The sequence below is a fragment of the Gadus macrocephalus genome, chromosome 8 (genome assembly GCF_031168955.1).
Source record: "Gadus macrocephalus chromosome 8, ASM3116895v1".
NCBI classification, from domain to species: domain Eukaryota; kingdom Metazoa; phylum Chordata; class Actinopteri; order Gadiformes; family Gadidae; genus Gadus; species Gadus macrocephalus.
The window spans coordinates 17,520,557-17,544,259 of record NC_082389.1 but is presented as its reverse complement, the minus strand read 5'-3'; the positions used below and the strand labels follow the sequence as shown (position 1 = coordinate 17,544,259).

The 23,703-nt window shown below is 44.5% G+C and overlaps 6 protein-coding genes and 1 long non-coding RNA gene across 12 annotated transcripts in view; 4 read left to right on the top strand and 3 right to left on the bottom strand.

The window, feature by feature from the left end:
- The window catches only part of LOC132463449 (lysine-specific demethylase 4A-like), a 44,596-nt gene extending 42,158 nt beyond the window's left edge, over positions 1-2,438 (bottom strand). The window contains exons 1-2 of one of the 2 annotated variants that reach the window (XM_060059638.1): positions 2,267-2,438; positions 552-710 (exon numbers count right to left, since the gene is read on the bottom strand). In XM_060059638.1, the coding sequence (XP_059915621.1) occupies positions 552-692 (141 nt within the window). In that variant the 5' untranslated portion in view covers positions 693-710; positions 2,267-2,438. The remainder of the gene's footprint in view (positions 1-551; positions 711-2,266) is intronic. The other variant, XM_060059639.1, reaches the window with a different exon arrangement.
- scinlb (scinderin like b) overlaps positions 1-23,703 on the top strand; it is a 305,691-nt gene that overhangs the window by 247,851 nt on the left and 34,137 nt on the right. The window lies entirely within an intron of this gene.
- Positions 2,835-9,271, bottom strand: LOC132463452 (protein ABHD8-like). 2 transcript variants are annotated; one of them, XM_060059645.1, is made up of 5 exons: positions 8,929-9,271; positions 6,207-7,047; positions 5,905-6,075; positions 5,341-5,557; positions 2,835-4,974 (listed from the first exon to the last, which is right to left on the bottom strand). In XM_060059645.1, exons 2-5 carry the CDS (start codon positions 7,034-7,036, stop codon positions 4,762-4,764), a joined length of 1,431 nt encoding a protein of 476 aa, XP_059915628.1. In that variant the 5' UTR covers positions 7,037-7,047; positions 8,929-9,271; the 3' UTR covers positions 2,835-4,761. The 2 variants fall into 2 exon arrangements, with proteins under 2 accessions (XP_059915628.1, XP_059915627.1); XM_060059644.1 differs by lacking the exon at positions 8,929-9,271 and adding an exon at positions 7,659-8,920.
- On the top strand, positions 9,714-10,944 carry mrpl34 (mitochondrial ribosomal protein L34). The gene is made up of 2 exons (XM_060059648.1): positions 9,714-9,922; positions 10,302-10,944. The coding sequence occupies exons 1-2, from the start codon at positions 9,867-9,869 to the stop codon at positions 10,621-10,623; spliced, it is 378 nt and encodes a 125-aa protein (XP_059915631.1). The 5' UTR covers positions 9,714-9,866; the 3' UTR covers positions 10,624-10,944.
- LOC132463443 (uncharacterized) lies at positions 15,795-18,894 on the top strand. The gene is made up of 2 exons (XR_009527024.1): positions 15,795-15,829; positions 17,414-18,894. It is a non-coding gene; the product is annotated as an uncharacterized LOC132463443 (long non-coding RNA).
- On the top strand, positions 15,801-18,894 carry LOC132463441 (putative nuclease HARBI1). 4 transcript variants are annotated; one of them, XM_060059624.1, is made up of 4 exons: positions 15,801-16,124; positions 16,392-16,444; positions 16,671-17,039; positions 17,179-18,894. In XM_060059624.1, the coding sequence occupies exons 1-3, from the start codon at positions 15,880-15,882 to the stop codon at positions 17,033-17,035; spliced, it is 663 nt and encodes a 220-aa protein (XP_059915607.1). In that variant the 5' UTR covers positions 15,801-15,879; the 3' UTR covers positions 17,036-17,039; positions 17,179-18,894. The 4 variants fall into 4 exon arrangements, with proteins under 4 accessions (XP_059915607.1, XP_059915606.1, XP_059915605.1 ...); XM_060059623.1 differs by having other exon boundaries at positions 16,278-16,444; XM_060059622.1 differs by having other exon boundaries at positions 15,801-16,444; positions 17,184-18,894.
- Positions 17,116-18,018, bottom strand: LOC132463442 (nuclear apoptosis-inducing factor 1-like). The gene is made up of 2 exons (XM_060059625.1): positions 17,628-18,018; positions 17,116-17,482 (listed from the first exon to the last, which is right to left on the bottom strand). Exons 1-2 carry the CDS (start codon positions 18,016-18,018, stop codon positions 17,157-17,159), a joined length of 717 nt encoding a protein of 238 aa, XP_059915608.1. The 3' UTR covers positions 17,116-17,156.

Here is a 23,703-nt window from a genome sequence, read left to right as displayed (position 1 = left end):
TTACTTTATATTTGTATTGAATTGTTTAATTGAATTTAGCTATTAAACTGAGTGTTTAAAGTGTATCGTAGTTTATATTTGTATTTCTTTAAGTGTTTAATCAAATTTAGCTAGTAAACTGAGTGTTTAAAGTGCATTATAGTTTATATTTGTATTGTATTTAATTGTTTAATCAAATTTACTAGCTAAATTTGATTAGCTAGTAAACAGTGTTTAAAGTGTATGTTGTCTGGCTAGCTTGTGTTCATTTAATTTCGATAATAGACGTCATCGTTCGACGCGATCGTTCATTGCCAGGCAACGTTCGACGCGATCATCAGTTGCCAGGCAGGTTTGGAATTTTCGAAACGCGGATTACATAGGCGGTACAATTTTCGCCCCCGGTACAATTTTGGTGTGACAGCATCAATCATGCAAGAGTTATAATAATGCAACCTCTATCACAGGCCACAGGGGAGATCATGGTTTGTTTGCGTCTGGTGTCTTATTCTCCAGGAATCAGTGAAAAAGGGAAAACAGGTTGGGCGATGATGAAGATGACCGGCATTCACCTTGGCCAGGCCGGCTTTGTGGGCTCCCTGGGACTCCATGTAAGCAATGTAGCGGCTGAAATTCTGGAACTCCTCCACAGTGGGATGGAAGGTCATGATGCCTTTGGAGCCGGGGCTCACATGCCCCTGCTCGGACGCCATCCCAGTGATAGCCTAGTCCTGGAGGATGGTGAAACCTGTGTTCAATACCGACGTTTGCTTCACCAAATGTATGAATTAATTTTGTTCCGTCACTGCATTGGTTTTCTTTTGGAAACCATTCCTAGAAACCCCTAAATTGCAGACAAAAATCTCCCAAACCGCCCAGCTGTCTGAATAGCTGCATAATTATTACAATAAAATGACAGACAAACACTTTTAAGAGCATTCAATTAACGTAAACGTATGCCTCTTTGCCATCTCCAACTTATTTTTTAAGGATCCTCGAATATAGTGATTTGATGGCAGGTTAGGGGATGAACACGTGAGTTTGTTTGAGCAGCGATTGCAGTGTTTACAAATAGCTACGTTTTTTCGAATAGACCGCGTGTGGGATAAACCATTTGATTACCCGCCCACTAGCGGTCCATAACAACTACGAATAGCCTTGTAAACGCAACAGTAGGCGGTTCGCTAGTGGGCGTTTCATTTCGCTGGTGGGTGTTTTTTTTTTTAACTCTATTTCTTTATAATGTCACAAACTTGTGGTTAAAAACAAATGTCAGTTTTTTGTCATTTTTGTCCGGATGCTGCAGACAGCCTCTCGCAGCGGCAATTAAACACACGAGTAATGTCATTGGGTACATGCATAGCCTACGCCACTGTTATCAATACGGCACCAATATATTTGAGTTCCAATACGGATCAATGCTATGACGAAGGTCATTGCGTGACAGACTTGCATGTGTGATAGTCAATGGCGTTTGCACATTAACTGTACATTCCTAGACTGGTGTTTGCAGGGGTGCAACACATGTGATGGTTCCACCTGACAATGGGTGAATCTCATGGTGCATGGAGTACGTTTGTGTACCAGTAACCTCAGCACACCTTTCTCGGGTTCGTTAAGTTCTGCGTCGGCCCAGAGAGTGCAAGCCGACTGTGCGGCTCACACTGTGAGCCGAGGCTCTTTAATTCAGGAAATAGACGTACCCACGATGGGGGAAACCACTATTTCCGAAATAACACAGACAAATAATCGTTTTTCAAATGGGTAAATATATAAAATAAAGATTGACAAGACCTTCGTGAATTGTCACGAAGTGACTTAGTGTAATAAAATATTTAAACTTGCAACACTGAACTAGCATGCTAAGCTAACGCTAAGCTAGCTCAGCTTCATTTATATAAATTGCAGAAAGTAATTCCTCAAATTTGATTATAAACGGTAGTTACAAACTATTATGGGTTGTTTTCTAAAGTGTTTAAATATGCATCTCTAACATCTTGAAGGACATGTGGAATTACCTTCCAAACTTATGTCGGTTTGGCATTTGTCAAACAGATTAGCTAAAGTACAGTGGACATTTAACCATGCTTTAAGACACGGCGTGTTCCACTGAGGTGGATGAGACCTCAACCCATCTGAGCTTCAGTACCTTAATGTACTCGTTCCCAGTACAGTTTGTTGACTATCTAGCACTTATTACCTCTAATTGAGCTAGCGGAATATGATGGTCCAACGTGAAGCTTTACAAGTGTAAAACAGGCACTCCAAGTAAATGTACGTGACTTACCAACGCTCCACACCAGGAACAGTCGCTGTCACTGGAGATGTATGTGTGCTCGATGCTGAAATTACTAATAACTAAATGTTTATTGACAAGATGAGGTTGAAACTAATGCTCTAGTGATTAGATCGCTCTGCTCCATTCCTGGACTGCGCATGCGCATGACCTGCCCATTTTGTTTACCACAGCACGCATGGGACAATGTCAGCCAATCGGGACATGGCTTGTGTGAGTGGAAATATGTTCCTAGAGGATTAGTAGACTTTAATATTGTTTTAGATAGTATTAAATTTGACGTTTTATCAGTGTGTACACTGTGCATGTTACTGCTTACGTGGTAACGCGTTGAAACTACGTCGTTTGAGATTAGACTCCATATTGATGGGAGAAAAAAATGATGCAATTATTGCACTGAAGCCTCCAGCTTGTTGACGTTTTTTTTAGGTATGTCTTTCCTTGATTTTTAACCATGTCAAGCGTCAGTTATGACTAATATCTATTTGATAAAATATCTTTCTGGTAGTGGATGAATTATTTACATTAATGATTACTGCACAGAAAATAAGCATAACACTTTTAGATTGCAAACATAATTTTTATTTCATGCCAAGAAAGGCACAGTCATACACTGAATTCAACAGTTTTGATAGGCTATATAATTTCATATGTATCATTCTGCATTTAATCAGTGCATATGTTGAACAATCACATTAACACATTGTAAACACAAATAATAGCACATTGGAGCACTGACAGTTTTATTGCACATCAATTAGCATTAGAATACGTATCTGTGCACCCTGCAGTTGTAATGATATTATGGACCATTTCCACCAAAAGGTGTCAGACATACATACAGTACCAGCAGCACTTATTGGTTTGTTTTTAAATCCATGATGAATACATATAGCCGTTAGAGGCAAGAGGCCAACTTCTTCTCTTTTTATAAAATGTCCATTCCTCTTCATCATACAAAACACAACATCTATTTCTCAGATTGCATAAATCCAGTCGTTTTGCATCCCTCCTCCAAAAATATGCATATGTAGCAACCTGATAAGTCAGAAGTTCACCCCTAGGTAAAGGAATTTCTCCTTCAGCTGACTGACATTAGTGTTTGACCTTAATGACAATGCTTATAATTCACCAATTTGGTTACAATTGCTGCACCACAACAAAAAATAATACAAATATGGTCATGCGGTTACCAGGTAAGCATAATCAGGGAACATATTAGAATGTGCTTAATACTTTCGGTCTCTCCCATCTCATTGTGAGACAAATTAACATCCATGAGTGAATGTATTTTTAGCGAGCAACAATTCTATCCTATTCATTCATTTCGACATTGTTAATTACAAAGGGTTGACTGGAAGAGGTTAGGCTTTTTGTTGATTCAGTGATAAACACATTTAGGATGATAACACAGTTACATTTCATTATTTTGGCAGTTATTTAAAAGAAAACAGGAATATATTAGCTTCTCTAAAATAAACCCAAGCACGGTATATTTGTATGCTTTGTCCCTGGATGATTGGGGTGATATTTCAACATACTATTGCAATACTGATTCGTTTTAGGTCATTTGGCATATGTTTCTATCTTCACATACACCTTCAGTCTTGATCGAATGATCTGTGATATATGATGCACAAAACAGGCAGTTTACATTTTAAACATGTTTGTTTTAACAATACATTACTTTGAGCAGTACCTTGAATAGGTTTTAGTAATTTAGTATGGTCAAGTATGACATAAGTGTACACTTAATTACTAACTAGTATAGAACCAATGGTTGATGATTTACTTTCATGTTGATTCATGTGAATATTCGTAACCTTAACGTCCTTAACTCCCTTCCAGTCATCATTTGGTTAAACAACATCATAACACATATAACCTTTCATCACCATTTTTCCTATGGTGTCCGAATAAGAAACAATTAATGGGTTGATTAACTCCAACGTTATATATATATATATATATTTAGGCCATTTTTCCATTTAAAGCACATGTAAGATGGGCACAAGTGTTATTAATCAACGACCATTTAACAATGGCAGTTCGCAATCTGTAGCGCTTTACAGAGAATATTAGATGAAGGCAATGAAATCGACATACCACTTCGGCATGGGCCTGTTTCACTTTGGTCTTTTCACTTTTCCAACACATTGGATACACAAATCACAAATGGGCTGAGTCCTTTGGACATCCAGGTATCGTGTGATTTTGCAAACACCACGTGATGAGCGCACACGCACACGTATCTGCCAAATATAGAAGCAGACTATTTCGCTCACGGTAAGGATATCCCCATCCACTCAGATTTTGTTTCATAGTTCTGCCTTATCTTGGAGCACCATCAGCCACCATCATTCTCCGAGGCGCGGCTCTATTTTTGTAACAGATCTCAGCCAATAAGCAGCCTTATGGACACGTGCCAACTCTCAAAAGATGGCCCTCTGATCGGTTCTACCCTAAACCAAGACTCATTGTTCTGGTTATTTGTCCACAGTCTTGTTTACTCTCAGTGTCTGGACTATGTCGTTGGTGGTAGCCTTTGTCTCTGTGTCACATTTGATGCTCTCTGTTTTGGACATGTCGGGCTCCCATAGGAAGAACTCATGCAGGAGGGTGTTAACGGTGTCAGGGCACTCCATCATTACCATGTGACTTCCCTCCTCGATGACTTTGAGGAATGCAAACAAGAGAATCTGGTAGCAGAGGAAAAACGAAGGAAAGTGTTATGCTACAGTAGGGTCAAAGTTATTTGATAGATAGATTGTGTCTGCATATCATACGAGACATAGTAATGCATCTAAGCACTGCACTTTGAAAGGCTTGTGTTTGCTGAGTTGTATTTAAGTAAACAGCCTTTCCTTATGATACTATAATGTTATAACACGTTTGCAAATATATATTACAATATTAAGAAGTTAGATCTGAAAGTAAAGGCCAATATTATTAATGGACATAAGTCAACATAAATTAGTGACAGATGAATGCAGCATTTCAAAGCACCCAGGGTTACTTTTGCCTTATGACATCATATCCTCCCTTCCGACCCCATGGCGACATACCTCCGCCATGCGCTGGTCCTCGTCCATGGGCACGAATTTGTCGCACATGCCGTGCACCAGAAGGATGGGCACGGTGAGCTCAGCGTGGTACACCTCGTCGCCCTCGGGCCAGTACTGGCCGCTCATCATGGCACGGAGGACAAAGGGGGCCACGTTGAAGGCGTTGCCCTGCTTCAGCAGCTGCTTCTCTTTGGCCCCTTGGCGGGCGAAGCCAGCTCTAGAGAAGGAATTAGAAATTAGACTGGAAATGTGGGGAGTGCGAACTGTAGCAGCATAGTGGTAGTGGTGTGAGGGGCGTTTGTCTGCCCGCTGAAAGGTTCTGGGCTAAAATCCAAGGGCAGCGTACATGAATTCAGCGTTGGATAATAGCTTTGCATAAAACCATCTCCAGATTATCGCAAATAATATAGGGTCTATTCATTTTTATAATTTAGCATAATGTCTTTTGTTTGAAAAAAAATGAAAAAATACCAAAAAAAATAATTTGTGTTGTAGAAGTTGAATATTAGAATCACAAACAACTGCTTAGTCAAGGTCATGAGGATGGTATGGTCCTGGTCTTACTTGAGGAAGCTCCAGGCCAGACAGGGAGACAGGCAGTGGAGGACACACGATGGCAGCTGGAAGATAGAGCAGAGGCTCGGCTCAAGAGCTGTAGGACCTCCTCCGTTGATCATCACTACCTTATGGACCAGGTCCGGATACTCATGTGCTAGGAAGGTGCAAAACGACACTCTGGAAGAGAGATATAAACAATGTCAACTGTGTTTTTTTTATAAGTACAGCTTTGAACAATGTTCATTCTAACACTTCTATTTAAAAAGACATAGTAATTATTCATTTCTAAAACACAGACAAAGACTCACCCATATGAATGACCGATGAGGATGTTGCGTTTGCGGGCGTATCTCTTGAAGATGGCGCGCAGGTCCTCTGCCAGGGCGTAGAATGTGTACGCCGCTGCGATCGGGGGGGCCTTGCTGGCGCCGTGGCCGGCTAGGTCCGGCGCGATCACCTCGTAGCCCAGCCGAGAGAAGAAATCCAACTGGCTGCCCCAGATGTCCAGGGAGCCGCCGACGCCGTGCACAAAGAACAGAGCTACGTCCGACTGCGTCCCCTTGCAGCTGGAGATCGCCCTCTTGGAGTCGATGAGCACCGTGCGCTTGGGCTTGCGGCGCCGGCGCCGGGGGGGCGGAGCCGGCTTCTGGTCCCCGGCGTGAGGGGGGACGCGGGGAGGCATGGGGTTGGGTTCTGGGGAAGAGGCCAATTCCTTGTAGTCAGCCAGCTCCACCTCCACGGTGCTGCAGGGCTCCAGGTCCCCGTCCTGACACTGCAGGATCTCCGAGTGCAGCACGTCGCCCAGGTTCTCGATCACCAGCTGCCCGTTGCGATACACTGTGATCTTCCTCTTGCAGTGCACACTGCTACCCTTTGGGGGGCCTTTCATCACGTCCTCAGAACCGCCATCGTCCTCATTAGAGTCCACTTTCGTCTTCTTCTTCCCCGAGGACATCTGGTCTTCGGTGACCACGGGCTGCCGCTCGGGGACGATGTGTCGCACCCGTAGAACTCGGCCCGGTTTGACCTCAACAAACTCAAAGCCGTTTGAGGGCTCGGAGGATTCCAGGGGCAAGACCAGACTGGCAGCTTTCCCAGTCAGGCAGCAGAGGATCCCTTCAGTGATGCTGGTCAGCATGGCGCCGGCCTCTACGCATCACCACAAAACACATGGCCACAGGGGATTCATGAGAACTGCAGAGACACAACAAGGAAAGATGCACTCACACACACTCAGACGCACACACACACACACACACACACACACACACACACACACATACTTGCACTCACACACACACACACACACACACACACACACACACACACACACCCAGACACACACACACACGCACACACACACATACTTCCACTCACACACACACGCACACTTGCAAAGACACACACAAACAGGCAAACACTTTGACGCACGCACACGCACGGATGCGTGCACAGACCCACTAACAGACGGCAACACACACACACATGCAGGTTTACATGCACGCTCACAAATGCACGCACACGCACACACAAATTCAATAATCCTTTCAACAAGGAGTCCAATGACCATTCGAATAGGAAAGATGATGAGGTCTTTCTGTGATGTCTGGCCTCAGCAAAGGAAATCCCAGAGTAAATTGCTGCAGCCAAAACACACGCTTGTTGTCCAGAACCAAGCTCACAAAGAGCCCCGCTAATCATCATCAACAACATTCAGATAACGTTCATACAGACATAAGCAAAAACAGTTCAACAATTACCCGGTGCTGTCTTTGTTACGATCTGTAGTCTAACTTCGACATTGACTATAAATAACAGTCGTCCCCTGACATGGTCCCACACCAAGTGTATAAATAGGAAGGGGTTAGCCATGGCAGCCTGAGTGGGTGCATGCGAGCAGCAACCCAAGCCATCTCATCTGCTCAATAGCGCAGGGCAAAACTGAATTTGAGTTTATCTGCCAAACTTCCAAATCATTGCATGAGGTGGCATTAATAGTTGCACGTTGGACCCAATGCAGATGCAGAGCATTGCATAGCTCAACATGTGTACACATGTTTTTTTTTATCAAGGGGAAACAGAATGGGAAGTGTCATATCCACAGGGTATGGCCTATTCTTTCCATTTTAGGGAATGAAGCATAATGGAGCATGTTTGAGTCAACTGTCTGAATGTGCTGCTTGGCATAACATTGCAGGACAGCATGCATTGTTGTTTCTTCTTCTACTGCGTATCTACATTTTTATTTGAATAAACATCTGAGTACAGAACTGTATGCGTCAATCGCACCTTTTACAATTAATAACCCGATGATGAACCGAAAGAGCAAATGCTCGAGAAGAAGAGCATTTGTAAAGCTGGACATAGATGCGTAGTTGCCATGACAGTCCAACTAGGTGTCCAGTCTCAAATATGTCCTGCTTTGCTGCACTACAGAATCACTACATAAAAACATAGACACATTTCAGCAGTGTTCAAAAACCCAGCTCTTAGTAGAACTGTTGAACTACTTCTCTATTTACACCATTTAAATGTATTGTCTGCATTGCAGAATTAGGTGGATGGGCAACAAGTTCAAAGTAGCACACACTGTAGGCCTGCTGCTCTGTCCGCAATCAAACCTCCCCATGGATGGATTGTATTAATAACAAAAATATATAGAATATATATATTTCTTGGTTAGGTTCAACCTGCATCGTTAAGATAATGTAAAAAATATATTTGTATTTATTATGGGGTAAATAGACTGGCCTAAGACAAATACAAAAACAAGCTCTCTGGAATACTGCAGTTGTCTTGCGTGATGCAGGTTACTTAGTATTTTGGATTTCGACCCATAAATGCTCAATGATCTGCACCTTAATTTATGACGTAGGCCTTTAAAACTGTGTATAATATTTAACTAGGCACGCTGCACAGTGATAGGAAAACTGTATTCTAAATCTGCGTTTCAAAATATCACATTTTTGTTTACAGAGGGCTGCTGTTGGTCATTCTGCAACACAATAATTAATCAATTAGCCTACTTACCCACAAGAAAGTCGATGATTAGGGATTAGTAGATGTCAAATGTGCCCCAAAGTCAGAGCCAACGAAATTGTGTTCATCTGCGTTGTGATGCCGCAAATTAGTGGACGCTAATCATCTGCCTCACACTAGTACTCCAACATGCATACGGCTTTGCAATGATTACACAAAATGCATGCATAAATATTCCAATTGCATTTTAATAAAATACCCATAATAAAGCTAACATCTGGAATTTTCCAATTCTACCCAACCCTTTTGCCCTTGCATGCGCATCCACGACAGTCTCCGTCTTCACACGCCCCTACTTGAACGGCAATAACAAGGGCGAATGGACGACCACCAGGGGCTCAGCGCAGCCAATGCGAGCTGCGCGCATCCTTGTTGCTAAGGCTGAGAGACGAGCAGTGTGTGTGTGTGTGTGTGTGTGTGTGTGTGCGTGTGCGTGTGTGTGTGTGTGTGTGTGTGTGTGTGTGCGTGTGCGTGTGTGTATGCGTGTGTGGAGAGAAATGCATAGTGAGATTGGTGTTTTCTTTGTTAACGAATCGCTGCCAACTCACGTAGTAGTTGCGTAATACTAAAAACAGGATTCTTCAAATGGAGTTATTTATTTTGGTGATAAAGACCTAATTCATAAATATACCTCATTAGAGTCAGAGATATAATACATGATTTCCCTTTATTATTGTACCCTAATTAATGAATATTCCTTTTCCCTTTGCTCCGCGTTAGTTAATTGTTATTTTAGATACATAACGGGGGTTATGTTATGGACGCCTGCCATCACACATTGAGAGATGACTGCAATTGCCATGCTGCAGTAAGACGTGATTCTATTGGACGGAAATGATGAGCCAATCATAGCGCCGCATGGACCAAGGGCGACCTCCCATCCAGGGACATCTGACATTCATGCAGTGAGACAACTGAAGTGCCCGAAAATGAACATTATACGGCAATCTTTATTCCGAATTGGTAGCACATTAACTCCCAGCAGGTAATAAGCCACTCTCATGTCTATTCACTCGCTTGTAACGACCAACAACATTATGTTTGTGTTCAATTGCTACCGTTAGCAGGCTATCTCGTCAAAGGGTATTCCTTGTCATATCGCAGTAGTAGAGTAGTGGGCTATGAATGAATCGTTGTGTAATGATGTTTCCATTACTCTCCGTTGTTCCCGAGTCTGTCTCTTTTGCTCTAGATATAATTACAAACTTTTAGCCTCATATTTTTTTTGGAACTTTGTGGGTCTGAAGTCAATCTTATGGATAAACATTTGAGCAGAGAGACGCAGTTTTGGTATGCAATGTTGATATTTAAATGAACAATTGTTATCCCTTTCATAATGCATTAATTGTGCTGTCTGTCCACAGTATCACTGCTATACCAAAGCATGCAGGCGATGGATTTTCTCACCTGAGATCACTAAGCTCTTGGGTCATCTCCCGGACACCTGGGGGACCTCAAGGCATTCGATGTGGACCACTACAGATGCAGGCTGAGGGTTCAGGGGTGTTTTCCCAGCTACCGTGGCAGTACCAGCAGGTTCGGACCGGAAAACGCGGCACAGAGTACCAGCCGAAAAACATAAAGCGAAAGAGAACCCATGGATGGATCAAACGAATCAGCAACCGGGGTGGGATCGAAGTCCTTCTACGTCGCATGTTGAAGGGAAGAAAATCGCTGAGCCATTGAGGATTAGTTCACAATGTCTTCTAAGAGAAACATTGTGGTTGCTCAACAAAGTGTGAATTGGTTTCACCGATGGAGGGTGTGGGCTGGGGACTGGCGTTCATCAAATCCTTGATGGGTGGATTGGGCCGCCCATGCAAATCTGGGCTCACTTTGTTGTACTTTTTACTCATGACACTTTGCTGTATAGATATGTATATTCTTAAATTGTTGTCTTGTATTCCATCTCATCAGCCAGTGTTCTGTTCCTGAGACTACGTAAAACCACAAGATAGTAGATACAAGAACAACATAATGATGCCTAATAAAAGGAGTACCTCATCACATGGTGAAACTAATTTATTCTACAAGCTTTCAATACAGTAATTAATAGACGCACCATCCATTGTTCAGTGTTCAAAGTAAGGGAACCAGTCAGGTATCACAGATTCAAGGCACATTGGTCATGTGATAGTTGCTGTGGTGTATTTCTTTCGAAGTTCAAAATAGTTTATTCCTGCTCTAAGTGAGAATTGTTGACATTACATGCGTGTACAACATATTTATTATTTGATATTTAACTAGACCGAATGACAAGCAGAAATAAATCTAATTTAAATCATTTCATTTTTTGATACATAATAGTATCCACAAACAAGCTCCTCCTGAGGTCTAGTAATTTGCTATCCAATAGAGCACAACATTAACCGCCCCCTTTTAACAGCTCTGGTTCTGGAAGGAAATTTCACAATCATTTTCTCCATTGACTCTTCATAACATCGTTATATAAAGAGTTTTAAGCATGGAACCAAGCAAATCGTTTGTCAAGGTGACCATAGATCATTTGATTTTGGGGAAAAAACAATTTGGAAAACAGAAGAAAAGGCAAAGGTACAAGACTACATTATTCTTTGGCAACGATTGAGGAAGTACTCATCCCATAAACCATTGCAAACTTTCAGAACCCAATAGTTTAGCGTGTTTCTTGCATCTTACAACCTTTTTCATTATTATATAGTTTATATTGTTAATACAAGTTGTGTCATATATTCTGTGTGTGTATGTGTATGTATAGTGTTTCATATAGTGTATAGGGTTGTCATTGACATGGTACGTTCCTTCGTACCTGACTGCAATCACCGTGTAATAACGTTCCTCGTTTTTAATTTCTTATTTTTGGTGCTAAAAAAAATGCTTGTTGGTATAATGCTGGTGATGTGCAGCCATTGTATGTTTTAGGGCTCTTCTTGTTTGCAATCTTCAAAGTTAGCTTTATATAATATGCTGGGATGAAGAGTCAAGTCAAGTCAAACCCACTAGGGGACCTTTTATTGCAGCCAGTTAAAAACATATTAAATCCATCATAAATACAACATACCAGACCAGACAGGATACAGTACAATGGTAGATCAAATCATCTGAAGACAAAAACAAGCAAATTACTGAGTGCAGAAAGGACTTAATGCAGTCATTTGTGCCAATTTAGTCTTCAAATTTCCGCGCAAAGAAAAGGGTTTCTGCGTTGGAACCCTATCTACCTGAAGGCAGAAGCTCAAACTCCTTCTGCAGTTGATGGATAGATACAGATACAGACCAAATATGGTATGAGCCTGTGCTTGATGCACCGCAATAACTTTGCTGGCCACCCTGACGAGACGACAATGCCTATGGCTAGAGTCAGGTTCCTAAACCACATCACAATACATAAAGACAGCACACAGTCAATAAAAGTATGTTTATGAAAAAAAACCATTATATTTTGGTGCACACAGTAAAGGAATTATATTCCTCTAGAAGTAAAGATGTTTTTGAACCTTCTTAGAAATTCCATCTGCATTAGACTGAAAGCACAACCTGGTATCAAACACAGTACCCAAATATCCGTTGTGCTCCACCAAATCATTTCAGTTCCCTCAATGACTGAGTTTGGGGAATGGTGCTGATTTCCTAAAATGACAAGCATCCACCACGACAAGTCTTTAACGACCGGTCTATGATCAAGTTCCCTCGTTTCAGCAGGCTTACTATGACCGAGTCATCTGCAAACTTTATTAAGTCTATTCTTAGACTGGCTCTGGTAGCTATTTGTGTAAAGAATGAGTGGAGCTTGTTTGAGAGGACATCGTTGACTCTAAAGGAATGATTTTGGTCCCACGTTCACGCAACGCAAGGGGGTTACAGACCCTCTTAAAGGGCAACTTCACCCATTTCACATAAGCTTTGTATTTTTAGAACCCCCCGCATATTTTTGAATGGTCTAGCATCATTCCTTTATTTTCTGGAGAGACTGGAGAGATCCGTATTGATCTCCAACACTTCCTGTTTTCAATGACGCAATATGACGATTTTTGCGTACAAGAAAATAGGAAGTGTAAGAGGGGATGATTCTCGTAAGACTACAACCACTAGTCCCACCCCCCTCTAGGGGGTGGGACCCACTGACGCTACAGACCTATTAGAGCAGTGCCAGTGGGTGGGACTTCACCAGCAGAAACTAACATCCACAGCGTCTGAAGCTAAGATAACAGAGGCTGTTGATAAAACTGAAGTACATTGGCGGAGGGTACTGGATCTGACATAGAAGATGGCTCCATGCAAAAGTTCACCATTTCGAAAGAAATACAAACGAGGACTACCGTATTTTCCGCACTATAAGGCACACCGGATTATAAGGCGCACCTTTAATGAATGGCCTATTTTAGAACTGTTTTCATATATAGGGCGCACCGGATTATAAGGCGCATAGAATAGAAGATAATGCAGTCAAACGTTTGACTGGGGTTGCGTTATGCATCGACTAGACCGAGCTGTGCTAAAGGGAATGTCAACAAAACAGTCAGATAAAGTCAAACTTTATTAAGCGTTCTGACAACTCCGGTAACTCCCATGGTAACGATGTTCAAACGTTAATGTGCATATTAACAATATCTGATCAATATCTGATCAATATCAATATCTCTTAACAATAAGCTCACTTTTTCAGTTCATTCCCCGTCTACGAATCCCTCGAATTTTTGTGTGTCCGAATTGAACAGTTGGGCGAGTACGGCATCCAACATGCCCGGATCCCTCTCGTCATTATCCGAGTCAGTGTCGCTGCTGTTGCCTGGCAGTTCTGTGATTATTCCTGCCTTCGTGAAAGCTTGGACCACAGTTGAGACTGTTATATCAGCCCAGGCATCCACAATCAATTGGCAGATAGTGGCGTAAGTCGCCTGGCGCTGTCTCCCCGTCTTGGTGACGTGTGTTCGCCTTCTTGGCCTCCGCCTTCTTGGCCCCATTTTTTATGCGGTGAAACCGCATAAAAAATCGCTTTTGGTGGACACGGGCTACGGCCACACCAAACGCGTGTAACGTGCCTAACTTGACGCTTGATCATTGTGTGTCACAAAAATGGTTCAACGCGCCAGTGGCTGCGCTGGATTTAGGAGTCCGAGGTAGGAAACCCAAACGCCGCCGTGTTTGGGTGCATGATAGAGTTTAGATCGGGTTAGATTAAATAATCTCGGATATAAATAACAATAATCGGGTTAAATAACTTCACATGGTGTGTCTGGTGTGTTTCCAGCATTCGTAGTGTTGATCAGCAGATAGTCCGCCAAGACGTTGAGGTTGCTTAGCAACCAGAGACGCTGTCCATGCAAGTGAATGGAGCGTTCCCTCTTCGTCATAACTATCAAACCAAACATCCTTCACATTCAACGAGCGAACATTATGAAATTAAAATGCACATTTCGCGCTAAAAATGTTTACATAAACGCATTTAATGGCGTAACTATGTTACTATTTCCACCCAGAATAAAGAAAGATGTCGGCCGTATGCTTCTGTGCAAGCGTCACTACTCTAGTGACGTCGGGTCAAGCTCCACGCTGATTTGTTCCATTAGTAGCTGGAACAAGGAGGTGTCCGATAGGCGGAGATGATCAGCGGGAGTGGCCGCCAGCGAAGCTGTGCATGGTGGGAGTTGTTGTCTTCAATCCACAAGCGCCAAAAAGTCACTTTCTGCCTTTTCTCGGTCAAGACGGCACCAAATTAGAATTTCATTTTATTATTTGACTACATATAGGACCCAATTTCAATACATATTCATGCCTCCACCGATGAAATGCTCCTTTAAGGGCCTGATATGCACTTCCAAAAAAATTGTAACCTTCCGCAGCAGCAAGGGCTGTGATTGGTCAGCTCACTAAAACCCGAAACAGAACCCAAACAGTTTCACGACTGCGTCAAAGCGTCTGCTTGGTCCTTGCGTTGCGTGAACTTGGGACCATAATCAGCCTTTAAGGCCCTTTCCACACGAGCGAAAACGATCTTTGCCCCTCCGATTTCCTTGGTAGTGTTTCAGGAATTTCTCCATAAAGACGGACTCAATGCAAAAACGCATCTAGCTGTAGTAAAGCTGAAGTACATATTCAAGGCCACTGTGTGGCGCTGGTCCTCGACTAAAAGAAGAAGACGAGGCGGAGCATGCGCATCAAGCCTGCGCGTTGTATACAAACATGCAGTCGAGGATGAGAAAGCAGTTAAACCTTTTCGATTGAGCAGAAAATACTTTTTTAATGTACAGTTATTAATTAAATTTAGCAAGGGGCTGTATTCAAAACTTTGTAAATCTCCCAATACAAAGTTGGGGGAACCCGGAGACATAGATTGCAGTTGTTGTGTTACGAGCCGATGATTTGGCTTAAGGATGTATATAAACGACATTGAGCGGGATTCTGACAAGGAACATCCCAAAGAGGAAAACCATAATCATAGCTCTCTCAAACCCGGTAAAGATCCAGCATATGCAAAGAGCTTCCGCCCAATCTCCCTGCTATTCCACCCGTACAAGCTGTTTGAACGCCTGGGGCCTCATGTACTAAGGTTGCGTACGCAGAAAAACGTGGCGTACGTCCTTTTCCACGCTCACGTTCAGATGTACAAAACGTGAAATGACCGTAAAAATGTGCGGTCCCCACGCCAGCTCCAGAGCTGTCGTACGCACGTTTCTACAGCTATTGTTCCTTTGGCGACACTTAGAGGTGACGCTGGGAAACTGGGAAAAAAGGTGAAAACAATGACTCATCAGAGTGATTTGCAAATCAGAGACACACTAATGAACAATTAACACACCTTGCAATTATATGGGTGGCTATAAAAGCATGCGCAATGGATGAAGAAAATTGTTTTAACAATGGCTGTGTTAGCGTTAAGAGGACATCGCAAATGGTCACATCCGAAGGGAACGTATATTTAGGGAACGCGAGGACTTACTCGCAAATGATGACGATTGGCTCATGAGCCGATTTCGTTTCCCCAGGCCAGTATTACTGGAGCTGTGCGCAGAGCTGCGGCCGGCCCTAGAGCGCCACACAGCCAGGAGCCAGGGGTTGTCCGTGCCCACACAGGTGCTGACCACGCTGGGGTTCCTGGCAACAGGGGCCTTCCAGCGGGAGCTGGCCGATCGGTCAGGAGTGTGCCAGTCCACCCTGAGCCGAGCCATGCCAGCTGTGTGGGACGGAATCATCCGAATGTCATCCAGGTACATCAAATTCCCATACAATGCTGTTGAACAGGCCCACATTAAAGCGCAATTTGCAGCAACAGCCGGTTTCCCTAATGTAATCGGAGCTGTTGACTGCACACATATTGCCATAAAAGCGCCATCACAGGATGAATTTGTTTACGTTAACAGGAAACACTTTCATTCTATCAATGTCCAAGTGATATGTGATGCGCAAATGCAGCTCCTTAACATCGTGGCAAGGTGGCCTGGTTCAACGCACGATTCATTCATTCTGACCAACAGCATGGTTGGGAACAGGCTGGAGGCTGGCACTGTGCGCGATGGGTGGCTTCTGGGTGAGTAAATGCTTTATTCGTGTAATTGTCCCGTATGTATAAACCAGCGTAATGCACATCTGGGGCTTGTGCACATCCAAATATCATGTTTCTCTGACGTGTTCAGTATTCACGTCAGTAAAAGCGGGCGTAAAGTTAGAAATGTCGCCCGCGGTGCACTTCTGCATTCATTCATTGTGTGGTTTTTACGTTGTGTATTGTATTCTGCGGCTTCATCTGACCCCAGGGGACCGTGGCTACCCCCTAAGAACGTGGCTGATGACCCCTCTTACGAACCCCAACACCGACCAAGAGAGGAGGTATAATGACCTCCATTCCCGGACGCGAATAATTGTGGAGAGGGCAATCGGCCTGCTGAAGGGACGGTGGCGATGCCTGGACAGGTCGGGGGGGATGCTACTCTACAGACCTGAGAAGGTGTGCCACATTGTGATGGCCTGTGGCATCCTCCACAATGTGGCACACCGCCATGGCATACCACTGCCAGAGCAGCACAACCCCCCACTGGAGGAACCGGATGCCGGACCCGTCAACTGCAACCCACCCCGAGGAGCCATACGGGCCCGGCAGAATGTGATTTCAAGCATGTAAAGAGGCAAGGACAGAATTTACTTTGACACAAGTGTATTTATTGACGCGCACATTTATACATTTATAATACAGTAATTTATAAGCCGATCAAGGCGATCATTAATGCCACCGATGGCTCTGACTATTTCTGCCTGTGACTCCAGCACAGCTCGGTTGAGGACACGGCCGGTCGGGTGGTTGGCAGATGAATTGGAGGCGCCGCGTGCAGCGGAGCCGGTGGAGAAACCGGAGTCAGCGGTGACGCTGGAGACGCCGGGGCCGACGGAGGAGACGCCGGGGCTGGAGACGCCGGGGACGACGGAGGAGACGCCGGAGGAGACGCCGGGGGACGACGGAGGAGACCCCGGGGGCCGACGGAGGAGACGCCGGGGCCGACAGAGGAGACGCCGCGGCCGACGGAGGAGACGCCGGGGCCGACGGAGCAAACCGTGCCCTCTCCTTGCTTGTCTATTCAAAAATAAAAAATCTAAGTTAATAAACACGAGTCAAAGTCTTTAATATCCTGGCATCTTTACGCACGACTTATGTGTATTGTAAGCAGCCAATTGTATGACCAGTATAATTACAGCATTTATGAATTCAGCATATTTACCTTGGGGATGATCGGTGTCCCCTTCATGGGCTCCCACCACTCCGGTGAGAGCTGTGTCACCGATCAAAGCGGCCACTCTCAAATCGAAGGGGGAGAGTTCCCCCACTCCCGTCCCCCCACCTGTTGCGGTCACGCTTCGGCGGTGGGCAGAAACCCTCCGCTTCACCTCCACCTTGAGGTCTGACCACTTTTTTTTAATTTCAGAGTGTGTGTGCTGCTGAGACCCCACTGCATTGACGGCCTCGCAAACACGCTCCCACTCATTTTTCTTTTGTTTAGCATTTATCCCTGTTGACAGGGTACCAAATAACATATGCTTGCGCATTTCTACCTCGTGGAGCAAAATCTCGAGCTCGGACTCCGTGAAGTTGCGTTTTTTAACTCTGTTCATGGTGCCAGGCGATCGGATTAAGAGATGAATCTCAGGTCCAGAGGCCTATTTAAATGAAATTGCATATTTAAATGAGGGCGTGGACAGGGAGGAGTTTGGCACGTCGGCATGTGCGCTCAATTCCACGTTGATTGAGATGTACAAAAGAAACGTGCTTGGATCCATGCGTTCGCACACTTTGATACATCTGAATTTATTTGTGCGTAAGACAGTTTCTGGGTTTTGGCGTACGCCAAGTTTCAGTATGAAATCCACGCAAGTCTTAGTACATGAGGCCCCAGGTCCTCAACAGGCTTGCCCCAGTCGTTGAACCAGCCGTCGTCCCTCAACAAGCTGGATTCCGACCCGTCAAATCCACAACAAGTCAACTTCTGAATCTCACACAGCACATAGAAGACGGGTTCCATAAAGGTCTGGTGACAGGAGCCGACGCCGTCTTTGTTGATGTCTGCCGCATGTGACTCTGTGTACCTCCGCCTCCTCCTGAAAAAGATCTTGGAGAAGACCTGGCACTGACAGACCTCATCTGAGCCCTCTTGAAAGATAGGCATTTCTTTGTTGTCCTTAACAACAAGCAAACGGAATAGCTTACCTCAAGGTAGTGTGCTGGCTCCACTACTATATAACATCTACACCAATGAACAGCCAATGGACAAGACCACTGAACGGTTCATCTACGCTGTCGACCTCTGTGTAACATCCCAAGAGAACACGTTTAAAGCTGTAGAAGCGAATCTCACCTCAGCCCTAGCTGAGCTACACTTCTACTACAAGCGCAACCACCTGCACACAAACCCTGCGAAGACCCAAGCCTGCTCGTTCCATCTCAGGAACCGGGAAGCAAACAGACCTCTTAACATCACATGGTCTAGAGCACCTCTTGAGCACTGCACCAACCCTGTCTACCTTGATGCAACACTGGATCGCACTCTCCTATAAGGAACATGTCAAAAAAAACAAACTCCCGAAATAACATCCTCCGGAAGCTGACCAACTCCAAATTGGGAGTCACAGCACACACACTAAGATCTACTGCTCTGTCCTTGTGCTACTCCACTGCAGAGTATGCGTGCCCTGTTTGGGAGAGATCATCCAATGCCAAGAAGCTAGCGTTGAATAACACCTGCTGCTCAATCAGGCCCCGTCCACACGAAGCCGATTTCATGGCGAAACCGCAAAGGTCTTGTACGGTTCGGCCTTCCGTCCACACGAAGCCGGCGAATCCGCTGACCGAAACCGCAAACTTCTGAAACCACCCTCGGAGGTGGTTTCATATCTATCCGGTTTCGTTTTGGTTTCGTGTGGACGCCTGAAACCGACTGAAACCGCAAACCATGACGTCATCGCCCCACCTCGACCTCCTAGCCAATGGCTCTTAAGCCCGCGGAGTCTCAGAAATCACAACAAAAAAGATGATGGCGGACTACAAGCTTGTAATCGTTCTGCAGCATATCATGTCCCTTGTTGGGTTGCTAAGCCATTATTTATTGAGAATCTAGTTCGCCATCGTAGAAGAGCTGTTTGTTTGTGTTGTTAGTGGTTCGGGGGGCAGCCTTTATGCGCATGCTCGCCTCTTCTTCTTCTGGATTTGTGTACCAGGAGCAGCGCCCCTTATGGGCCTGGAATGTTTACTACAGCGTTTCTACAGATCTATCCGGTTTCGCTTGGCTTCGTCTTTACGGAGATACTTCGAAACCGGATAGATCGAAACCGTAACGGTTTCGCCCGTTTCGGCTTTGTGTGGACGGGGCCTCAGTGGCGAAGCTACTCCTCCATGCTGCAGTTCACCCCGGACTGCACTGCACTGAGTTCAACGGTTGAACGCTGATTGGCTGTTACGTTACACATGTGACTCAGTGGCCACGCTGTTGAACGCTGATTGGCTGTCATCACGCGAAATTCGCTCGAGTTCAAATATTTGAACTCGAGCGAATTTTTCGCGCAACAAATTCTCGTGAACGTGCTCGCCTGTTCACAGCAAAAGTGTGGTGCGACAAATCAAAACTTGTCGCCTGTTTTCTCTCGTGAAAAATTCACCCGAAACACGTCTATACGTTCACTTTGTATGGGATCCTGTCGCCCCGTCGCGTTTGGTGTGAACACACAGTTAAAAGAACTCTCCGGTTCTACGCGATTCACTTGAATGACCCAATTAACCAAGAAAACGCGATTGTCGCGGAAAAGCAACAAGTTTGCAGGAATGCAGAACATGATAAGGTCAACAACAACATAATTTATTGCAGCAATTTAGAATTCCAAAAATACATGCCCAGCCGAAATGTACCGATCAAACGCCACGTCACAAGGAAACCCTATCACAAGGCATATAATAATATCAAATGATTCCATTGCTCTTGTCTGGGAGGTCGCTTTCGAGTTGCACTTGTTGCCCCCTTCTGATTTTAATTCAACCATCATAGTTAAAATGTCCTCATATTGATCAATGACAGAAGACATGAACCATGCTGAGACCAGCGGGTGTCTGAGAATTTCTGCAGGCGTTTTTTTGTTGCGATTGTTTGCATTAAGCACTGTAGACGCTTCGGTGAGGCTGTGATGAAGTTCACTATTTATTGGGCCGTGTCTAGACAGCTACGATCATCCCTGACCATAGTTCATCGCGTTTGTAGCCTACACTCAAAAGTGAACTCATTATTGCATGCGGGTGTCTTCATTCAAAAAAATATATATAAACATTCGGAAACTTGAGATAAGACAGTGAAATCGCTGGGCGGGCCAAGCTGCGACCCACCCGGCTTGGCAGTATAAAAAGACCTATAACGATGGATCCACGCTCGTAAGATCATTCTCATGATGGATCTTGCGAACCATTGTAAATTTCTTTGGAGTTAAAATCAACAAGCGCGTGCATGCTGTAATCATTAGACTGAATATTTTCTTTAATCTGCTTTGATACAGAAACTGGAAACCAAACATGACCAGAGATTAATTAATTTATTGCTCCATCAACTTCGGCAAAAGGATGGATTTATAGAACCCCTCCAGTCCCAAGACCGGACAATATCCACTTCAAAGACCAGAGTGCCCTTGGTGGTCCAGGTCACAAAAGCGCAGCGCTCTGTCCCAGTGATGTGCAAAACGGCAAAAAAGAGAATAAAGGCCATGCCATACTTTTCTAAGAAGAACTTAGAAAGACTTTTCTCATCGATTGTCAGGACTCAGGCACTGTAAGGACACTTGACCTCGATGATGGATGATTCTCCCACCAAACCATCTGTTGAAGCACCCAACATCCCTGAGGGTGCAAGCAGCAAGCCTGACTCTTTGACCTGAAACTTGGTGGCCTGCTCAGTGCTCATAGGCCTTGACTCCGTCCTTCTCATTCATACGCCCCAAATGGATCGCTTGCACATGGTCAAGGGATCTGTGGCTTAGCAACCTGCTGATGACCGATGGAGCAAAACTCCTTCCCCTCAGCAGAGCTGGCAACACGGCGCCAAAATTGCTGGCCGTCAGTCTGCCCTTCCAAAGAGTGTGCCAAAGGGTGCTGGTGCTCTGACCGACAGTGGCAGCTTGCACAGCATCCCGCTGTTGGTCAGTGACCATCATTGCAGCCACAATGCCCTGAGGACCCTGCTTCTGGTGCCGGGCAATTATGGACCGCACAGTCAAAGATGTGAGGTCCACCGGCTCAGCAATGGATCTTCCTGGCTCAGGTTCCATGAACCATGCCATTGCCCAGGAGGACCCCTGAAATGTCTCTTGCAATGAGGCAAGAGTCCTCTTCTGTGGGCTCCCGATCAAGAGGGTTGAATTCGGCCCGAGGAAACAGCTCCTTGACCGTATGCTGCTCTTTGTTGGCCTTTTTCAGCTTTCCAGGTGCGCACACCTCAGGGACACTCACAGGTGGTGCTTGAAATAGCACCATCCTATCCTAGATTGACCTGATAAAAGACAGTTTTAATAACAATTTTATAATATTTTAAACACACAGACATTGTTAAAGTGGCATGAGTTTGTTTCATTCAAACATGTGTATTGTATTGTGCATTGTATACGTGTAATGTGAGCGGATGAAATTGTCTATGTTGTGCTGATAATCACCCAGAGCTGGAAGAAAATACAAAGGGAGATCGAATAATTGTCAATGAAAAGCTTACAATGACACCAGCAGTTGGACTCAATGATCATAACTATGACAGTGACGATGAATTACAGGAAGTGGAACCTACAAATGATGAACACCTTGATGCTGAGGATAACACTGAACCCCTCATGCATCAGTACAGCCTGGAGGAGGTGATCTCGATCAACCTGTCACGTCACAGATAAACTCAACCGCGACTTGTGAAGGCCTGAGGCTGAAAGCTGGACAGTTGGTTCAATACACAGACAATGAAAGTGGCCAAACCCACACTGGAAAAATTCTCAGCCGGGCAGGAAAGGCCACTGGAAAACACAAAAACTGTTATAATGTGCAGTACAGTGAGCCCGAGGAAACTGATGGCACAACAAGGTCAGTTGACTTAGGACAAATGAAAGATCTTCAAGTTATTCTGCCTGAGTATGCCAAGGTATGTACTGACTACAATGAGGATGACATACTGATAGTGGATGATGATGCCTTCATACCTGCCAAACACAATGAACTCAGCAACTGGAAAAAGAATGATGTATTTGAAGAGGTAAAAGATGAGGGTCAGAAATGCATCTCAACAAGGTGGGTGTGCACACTCAAGGAAACACCTGATGGCATTGTACCTAAAGCCAGACTAGTTGCGAGAGGCTTTGAAGAAAGAAACACACAAGACCTTCCCAAAGACTACAAAAGCCTACATGTGCTTCAGAATCTCTAAAGATGATCATGGCTGTCATATGTCAAAATAAATGGCAGCTGAACTCCATGGACATTAAAGCAGCCTTTTTTACAAGGTAAAGAGTTAACCCGAAATGTCTACATTCGCCCACCCCAAGAAGCACAGTGCAAAGGAACTGTATGGAAGTTGAAAAAGTGTGTTTATGGCCTTACAGATGCTTCTTTGTACTGGTACAATAGAGTGAAAGACACTATGCAGCAGTTGGGAGCTACTGTGTCAAAAGTTGATCCAGCAGTATTCTACTGGCTGGATGATTCCTGTGATGTAATGGGGATCCTTGCAGCTCATGTGGATGACTTTATCTGGGGTGGTTCACATGCGTTCTCCACAGCTGTCATCCCCCAATTGAAAGATGCTTTTCAAGTTGGACGTGAAGAACACCACAGCTTCAGCTACATTGGAATGCAGGTTCATTCCCTGAAGGATGAGATACAGGTACAACATTCATGTGGACCCCACCAGAGCAACACAGCATGAGGCTCCTTTAACAGAAATCGAGCTTGACATGCTTAAATCAAAGATTGGCCAGATATTGTTGGTAGCAAGACAGAGCAGACCCGATGTAAAATATCCATTTTGGCATCTAACACAAAGCATGCTACTGTCCAAACCCTGCACTGTGCAAACAAACTCATCAGAAAACTAAAATCAGAAGAGGTGATCTTGAGGTTTCAGTACTTGGGAGAAAACTGTTCCCTCAAACTAGTCGTGTTCAGTGATTCCTCAATGGGGAACCTTGCAGATGGAGGAACACAGGGTGGACATTTTATCATGCTTATGGGAGAAGATGGGAAGTTTTCACCAATATGCTGGCAGTCAAAACGCATCAGGAGAGTTGCACGGAGTA